The sequence below is a fragment of the Triticum dicoccoides genome, chromosome 6A (genome assembly GCF_002162155.2).
Source record: "Triticum dicoccoides isolate Atlit2015 ecotype Zavitan chromosome 6A, WEW_v2.0, whole genome shotgun sequence".
NCBI classification, from domain to species: Eukaryota; Viridiplantae; Streptophyta; class Magnoliopsida; order Poales; family Poaceae; genus Triticum; species Triticum dicoccoides.
Genome location: NC_041390.1, coordinates 9,848,301 through 9,856,255, shown reverse-complemented (window position 1 = coordinate 9,856,255; position 7,955 = coordinate 9,848,301). Strand labels below are relative to the sequence as shown.

The window sequence follows — 7,955 nt, the reverse complement described above, 5'->3', positions numbered from 1 at the left end:
CCCCAGGGGTTAATGGGCCTTATGGGCCTAAAGTGGAGAAGAGGAGGGGCAGCCAGGGTAGGCCACGCGCCCCCTCCCCCTCTAGTCTGAATTGGACAAGGAGGGGGGGCGGCGCCCCCCTTTCCTTCCTCTCCTCTCTCCCTTCCTTCCCCCTCTCCTACATGGACAAGGAAAAGGAGGGAGCCCTACTCCCGGCAGGAGTAGGACTCCTCCCTGGCGCGCCCCTCCTGGCCGGCCGCCCCTCCCCCTTGCTCCTTTATATACGGGGGCAGGGGGGCACCTCTATACACACAAGTTGATCTTTGTGATCGTTCTCTTAGCCGTGTGCGGTGCCCCCCTCCACCATAATCCTCGATAATATTGTAGCGGTGCTTAGGCGAAGCCCTGCGACGGTAGAACATCAAGATCGTCACCACGCCATCATGCTGACGGAACTCTTTCCCGACGCTTTGCTGGATCGGAGCCGGGGATCGTCATCGAGCTGAACGTGTGCCAAGAACTCGGAGGTGCCGTAGTTTCGGTGCTTGGATCGGTCAGATCATGAAGACGTACGACTACATCAACCGTGTTGATATAGCGCTTCCGCTTTCGGTCTACGAGGGTACGTGGACAACACTCCCCCCTCTCGTTGCTATGCATCACCATGATCTTGCGTGTTCGTAGGAAATTTTTTTAAATTACTACGTTCCCCAACATGCATGATGGTCCTACGTGTTCTCAAAAAAACTCGTAAGTCTTGCCATCCTTGCAAGTTTTTTTCACCACATCAGTATGCTATTTTTTTGCGTTACCTTGATTTGCCACATTTGCTACTTGAAGTTGGTCTCCCGTATATCTATCACCGATAGCCTCCTGTGTTGCAACTTGCCACAACATCCCTGCCTATGTGATTGTGTCATAACCTGCGAACAATGGCATTGTAGTACATAAGTAGAATGCCATTTTCAAGCCCACAAACATGTCAATTGTCCTTTTTTTGATCATGCATCGTACCTATGTTCGCGTACTGCTCTAGTAGTGGCAGCAATGGTCCGACGGAAATGAGTTGATTGTACTCTATTGCATCCCAAGGGGGCGCTTGCGGCCTTCCAGAAAACCAAGGATCAGTCCCATCTTCATGATTCATTTTTCCTGCTTCTCCTACTGTGTTTTCGGTCATTGCATGAATAAGAAAGCATTACTATTCGAATCGCATTTTGTTGTTTCCACACAAAAGGAAACACGGCAATCTTATCACATTTCTTGCATAAACAACCAATACAGCATGACAAGTAGGAAAACATCGTAGTCGTGCATTTTTGTTGATAGGGCATGCATATTCATTCTCTTTTCTACAATCTAGATGGCAACTATCATGTTGAACTGCTGGCAACAACCAACATAATACGATGGCAACTAACAACAAAGATAGATGGCAACTAATTTTTTCCCTCCATATGTGCCACCCAAATTGCTCTGTTCTGCCCTGATCTTAGTGAATCCTAAACATCCTTCTCGAGCACCTACTAGTAGCAACCCCAACCTAAAAGCTTATATCAGATCTAGGATAGAACATGGCAAATTTTGTGTTCGTTGGAGGGCAAAGGGGAATAAACATAAACGACCGGAATTGATGTTAGTTGTAGATCCTTGCGACACAAAACAGTGGTGTGGCCATGACACTGTGGATCCAGTCGCCATCTACGTGGGCAATCTAGAAGTGAAATTATTGGGGGCCAGGGGAAGGAGGAGGAGATAGGAGAATGACCTATGAGCTCGTTGCCGTGTTTTCCGTCGATGGGGATAGGGGGCGCTAGAGATCTGATCTGATTGCCATGTCAACTAAAGAAGGAAGACGTTGGAGGTAGGGGAAGATTGATCGATTCAGAGGTTGGAGACGACGGACGGTGGCACTGTGGTTCGCAGGCGGAGAGGGACGACGGGCGAGAAAGGTTGTGCGGGTCACGAGGTCGCTCGCCCGGACGTGTGGGCAATTGCGCCACACACCGAACGTGAGGGCTGTGGTTGGGTGCGCCCGGACGTCGTCGTACGGACGGGGTTGTGTCGATGCCACACGAGGCGTGCGGCACACCCCCTAAATGTCTGTGTGGTGAATATCAACGTCCTTAAAAAGAAGAAGGGAGTATTCTAGTCCCTTGTAGCATAGTCAGGTGGCGGCCGGCCATAGATGTTCTAAATTACCATTCCTTTTCCCCGTTGTAGCCAAACACGCCGTCGATAGTCGTCGTCTCGGGCGAGTCAACGCCCAACCGCGTGCGCTTATCCGGCCACATGACCCACATCGCGCCCACGCCCGAAGCGCGCCGCCACCTGCCTGCCTGGTCGGCGTGCACTCGTCGCCGGCGAATCAAACCCGATGCCGCGGCCTGCAAGCCATATGCTCTTCCAGGCTGCGCGGCGCCGCCGGGCACCGGTTCCCCTCTTTGCCGCCTTGCGGTGAGTCGGATATTGATTTTTGGATCGGTTCAGAGATTTTTCCTTGATGCTTGTTTCCAAGGGATTGCCAATTTGAAAGCTGCTCTTGTATATTCTGTCCAAGCTCGCCGGCGTGCCGTTGTATGACCGGCGAGCGAGGGGAAGGGGCCGGGGCATGTGGATGTGGATGTGGATGGTGAGTTGGAAAATTCTGTTTGCCCCCCACTGCGACTTTGTCACAGCCTATCTATTGCGCTGCTCCTTCCCAGTTGACTTCCTGGCGTCGTCCCCTCAAGCCCTCGGTCACCCCGCACTGCAAACAAATAGAGGGAGCACATCTCAGATCCACATGCGGCGCCTACCGAGGAGGAATTAACAGGTACCATTGCTTGACTAAGTGTAATACATATTGATTTTTGGCTCATGGGATTATTATGATCCACCATGCTTCTGCACAAAATATTTCGGGGATATGTAGGAAAAAATACATCTTGCCTCATAGATTAGTAAAATCCACATTTCCAGGTTCGAGGGGTTTGGCTCAGGATCCTTTCCAGGTTCTGTTTGTTTGGTGGTGGCAATTTCTCATCAACAGTCTAAACACCCAAATGGCCGGCTTCTCCGAGGAGGCACGCCAGGGCAGGGGCAGCTAGCCACTCAGATCTTGCCGGTTCAAATCTAGATATGAATGCACAATTGCACACGTTTGAAGTATAACAATCAGAAACCCCAATTCCCTGCCTCCCAATTCGCGCCGCCTTGGTCTTTTCAGTTTCCCCTTGCCCCATCTCAGCAAGAAGGGGATTTCTTCCCTGCCATAAGAATGCTATTCCAAACTGATAGTGGTAACATTTTGCGTTCTACAATCTCTTTTTTTTTTGGTAAAATGAAACTACTTGCAATCAATCTAAGTTAAGCCAACATTACGATGTCTTTTGTTGCAGAGGTAAAATTCCCCCTCGTATAACATACTCCCTCTGTCCCAGAATATAAGAACGTTTTTGATACTATGATAGTATTGAAAACGTTCTTATATTTTGGGACGGAGGTAGTAGTATTCAACAATTAATTTCAAGTAAGCCCACTGATATTAGTTCACATTCTGACATACACAGGCAAGCCGCACCTCTCCTCGCATTACCAATTTGATCTTGGTTTGCAAATGGATTACCAAGGGAGCAATGTTAGGGATTTCCTTCATGTTAATGGACAAGTGGTGCTAGAAAGAGTGAATACCAACTATAATCTAAGATCTTTCACTCAAAAAGAGATAGAAGACATTACTGGTGGGTATAGCACTGTGCTGGGAGAAGGGGGATTTGGTAAGGTTTACAAAGGAAAATTAGATGGTCTTCGTCCAGTCGCAGTAAAGAGATACAAAAATGGAACCAAGAAAGAAGAGTTCGCCAAAGAGGTGATAGTGCATTCCCAGATAAATCACAAGAATGTTGTCAGACTGTTTGGTTGCTGCACGGAGGAAAATGCTCTTACTATTGTTATGGAGTTTGCATGCAATGGCAATCTCTACAATATCCTTCACTGCAGCAGAAGCGATGCTAATGGTTTTGTCCCCTTCCCTTTGGACAAACGTTTGGACATCGCCATTGAGTCAGCTGAAGTATTATCATGCATGCATTCAATGTATAGTCCCGTTCTTCATGGTGACATCAAACCCGCTAATATACTGCTAGATGAAAATTTTCGGCCAAAGATATCAGATTTTGGGATATCAAGGTTCCTTTCTGCTGATGAGACTCAGCATACCAGACATGTCATTGGATGCATAGGTTATATGGACCCTTTGTTCTGTCAGAGTGGGATTCTAACTTCGAAGAGTGATGTATATAGTTTTGGAGTCGTTTTGCTGGAAATCATCACCCGAAAGAAAGCCGTTGACGGGAATGTCATTCTTGCTCAGAGTTTTGTTGAATCCCTGAGAAAAGGGAAAAAGGTGAGACTAATGTTTGATGAAGAAATTGCCAACGATAAAAAGAACATCAAATTTCTTGAAGATGTCGCAAAGCTAGTAGCTGAATGCTTGAAAATGGAGGCCAAAATGCGTCCAGAAATGGTTGAGGTGGCGGACAGGCTTAGGACGATTAGAAAAGCTTACCGCCAGCGGAAGGGCAGAAATTCTACAGGTCATAAGGAGTTTGTAAAGTCTTGTATGATTAGCATGATAATTTTACAATACCAGTTCCTCTCTCCTTCAATTAATGTTAAGTTCATCTCACTAGTTGTATATATACGAGTGCAGTGATTCAGTGCCCACGCTCATCTGCACCCGGTCAGAAACAAAATCATAAAAAAAAATCAAAAATTCCGAACTTTTTTTGCATGGTAGAAAATTTGATGCGTGAGGTTTGCTCCAATTTTCAAATCATTTGGACATCTGAGAAGCTCTCGGCAAAAAAGACAAATTGGGTCAGAAACAATAAACTTTTTTACAGACCCCGAATTTGTTTTTTTTTTTGCTGAGAGCTGCTCAGGTATCAAAATGATTTGTAAACTGGGGAGGACCTCTCGCATCAAATTATCTACCATGCAAAAAAATTTGGAATTTTTTGAATTTTTCTAGTATTTGTTTTGATTTTTTTCGTCAGGGCAGGTGCAAATGAGCCTGGGCTCAGAAGATGATTATCGTATATATACACATTTGAATTCATTTATAAATATTAACTCAATAAAGTAACTGTGTATTGTAGAAATTATTTAATAATATTGATATATAAAAATTTCTTGTATCCCATAAATATGTTCTGTGATTCTCGTTCCTCTTGTGCTAAAAGGTGTCTTATTGGTGGTTCAATCCACAAGGTAAACCACCTAAAGTCTTATTGGTGGTTCAGTCCACATTCAGATTTGTCACTTCCCATATCCTGGTTGCTGTAATTCAGACCTTGTTTTTTCCATTATGTCAATGTAATGGAAAGGGGGATAGCCCGGTTGAAAAATAAAATCAAGATTTGTCACATAAGTAGCTTGTCGATAAATATTCATTGTGCTAAATAATAGAACTAAATAATTGAATGTTTCTTGAACAGCTTCTCATTAAATATTCATTGTGCTAAATAATAGAACTAAATAATTGAATGTTTCTTGAACAGCTTCTCATTTATTTTTCAATTTCTCCCTAATGTAGGTAGCAACTCTGGACTTATTAAAAGTGGAAAGGCACAGGATATGCTTTCCCCTACCCCTGTTACCGCTGCTACTGCCAAGAACACTGACAAAATTCCATCATATGTGGTACCGACCATTTCCATGGATGAACTGAAGAAAATAACCAGGAACTTTAGCAATGATTCTGTATTAGGGGGCTTATCCAGTGGTTGTTTCTTCGGGGTGCTGAACAATGGAAATAAATCCGTGATCAAGATACTCAGTACTGAAGAAGTTACTTTGGAGGTCCTCACCGCATTGCCTCGCCTTTTTCCCAATCCAGTTAATGCTCTTCATTTATCAGTACAACAAGGCTTACCTTGTAACTACCACCCTTCTGCTGCAGATTCCAGTGGTCTCAAGATTCAGACATGAGAATATTCTCCAGCTTCTCGGATACTGTGTTGAAGGAGACAACTTTCTTCTTGCTTATGAGTATGCATCCAGGGGATCCTTGCATGATATTCTTCATGGTGAGTTGTTACTTCCAGATTTTTGTGTGTTGACTGATATTTAGCTCAACTTGAACAAAAATACTGGGGAGCAAATAAATATAAATATCACACTCAATCCAAGGAAGGCCCTAGGGGAGAGGGGCAGTTTGTTGTGTTAATGTTCACGCTTGTGCCATATCAATCTGGGAACTCTGTGAGCCAATTTTTTTTTTGGTCAAAATGTAACAAGTATCATCAAATTGACAAACTGCTCTGAATATTGGAGAATAGTTCCTCCTGCAAAAAGCCTGATATTCTCATGGTTTATGACCACAGGTAAAAAGAATGTTACGGGGGCTGAACCAGGACTCGTTCTATCATGGACGCAACGCGTGAAGATTGCCCTGGGTGCTGCAAGTGGGCTCGAGTGCCTCCACGAGAAAACAGAACCTTGCATTATCCACAGTTGCATCAAGGCCAGCAACATATTTCTCTTTGACAGTGACGTTGCGAAGATTGGTTACCCTGGTTTTTCCAGACACCCTCACTACATAGACAATATTCTTTTGGACCGTCCAGATTGTCCTGGAGGAAGATATTATCCTCCCAGTTCCGCTTATGATGCGCCTGAGTATGCAACAAAATGTTCCACTGCTGTCAGATTCTTCTACCAGGTTAGCAAAATCATTACTCTCCTACTTATCTAATCTTTGGTTCTGTCAGGTATGCAATGTACGGAGAGTTTTCTACAATGAGTGATGTCTACAGTTTCGGGGTTGTTGTGCTGGAACTTTTGACCGGTCGGAAGGCATTTGATCCCTCACTATCCCGTGGCCAACAATGCCTCGTGACATGGGTACGTATGCACATTCATGGATATAATTTCTCAGAAGTAGTGCTCCGGTACCCTCTAAAAAACTAGAAAAAGGGTATTTTCATCCATCATCATTTAATTAAGATTTCTGGTATTAATTAGCTGGCTAATTAGGTGGTTAGATCTATTTGACCCAATCCATATTCAAAACCAATTCCATCGGCATCCCGGGACTCGTTTCTTGAAGCGGAACTCATTAGTACTAGTGCGGTCTATCCATGGCAGAACCTCCTAAGTCCTAACTGCTCTCGCCGCTGGCTGGGAAGCATCCGTCACATAGATTGGAGACTAGACAGAGAGAAATCTGATTGGATTCCAAAGGAAAACGTTTAAACACGAGATAGTATTCTTCTGTCCTTAGCTTCCCAAACATGCAACGACTCTATTTAAAAACGAAATCTTGCATGGATTAGGCTGCTCTGAGTCTCAGATCAAACTGTCGTCGTTGTGCACTGACGCACCCACACGGGGCCTGGACTTCGAGCTGGAGGTTGAATGAATCTGCTGCGCCGCAAGGACATGTTTCAAGGTAAAGATGATGCAGCCCATGTCCGTCAGCAGAGGCACAACCGGTACAGGATGGAGAGGCGGCGTGGCCTGGGATGGGGTGGAGGCCGGTATGCTGGTGCCGTTAGCCGCCGACAAGGACGGGTGAGCAAGTGGAGTAGGCGATGACGCCCGTACATATTTGTACAAATACGGCCATATTAAATGCACGACACGTACGGATTCAGATGGGTCATACGGGTTTCGATAGGTTTAGACTTGACTTAATTATTTTTAATGCCCTTAATTATGAATGTGTACGGACTGATCTCGACCGTTGATGTGTTTAGCGGGGGTGTACTGAAGCAGAAGTGTTTCTTCAGAAGATGCAGTAGAAAAACTCTAATGACATCGACATGCAGGCTCGACCAAGACTTGATGTATCCAAGGTGCACCAATGCGTGGATCCGAGACTTGGTGGAGATTTCCCTCCCAAGGCTGCCGCCAAGGTATATTCTTGAGCTCATATTCTACCATGCTCTACCGAGAAGCTAGCAGTAATATATGCAATCACTATTTAATTT

The 7,955-nt window shown here is 45.0% G+C and overlaps 1 protein-coding gene across 3 annotated transcripts in view; it reads left to right on the top strand.

Annotated features, from left to right (window-relative positions):
* Positions 1-2,213: 2,213 nt before the first annotated feature.
* LOC119319295 (putative wall-associated receptor kinase-like 11) overlaps positions 2,214-7,955 on the top strand; it is a 6,687-nt gene continuing 945 nt past the window's right edge. Inside the window, exons 1-9 of one of the 3 annotated variants that reach the window (XM_037593784.1) lie at positions 2,214-2,436; positions 2,540-2,611; positions 2,685-2,794; positions 3,531-4,556; positions 5,558-5,823; positions 5,924-6,050; positions 6,348-6,642; positions 6,735-6,867; positions 7,794-7,880. In XM_037593784.1, coding sequence (XP_037449681.1) covers positions 3,578-4,556; positions 5,558-5,823; positions 5,924-6,050; positions 6,348-6,642; positions 6,735-6,867; positions 7,794-7,880 — 1,887 coding nt within the window. In that variant the 5' untranslated portion in view covers positions 2,214-2,436; positions 2,540-2,611; positions 2,685-2,794; positions 3,531-3,577. Of the gene's footprint in view, positions 2,795-3,530; positions 4,557-5,557; positions 5,824-5,923; positions 6,051-6,347; positions 6,643-6,734; positions 6,868-7,793; positions 7,881-7,955 lie in introns of all 3 variants that reach the window. The other 2 variants (XM_037593782.1, XM_037593785.1) reach the window with 2 other exon arrangements.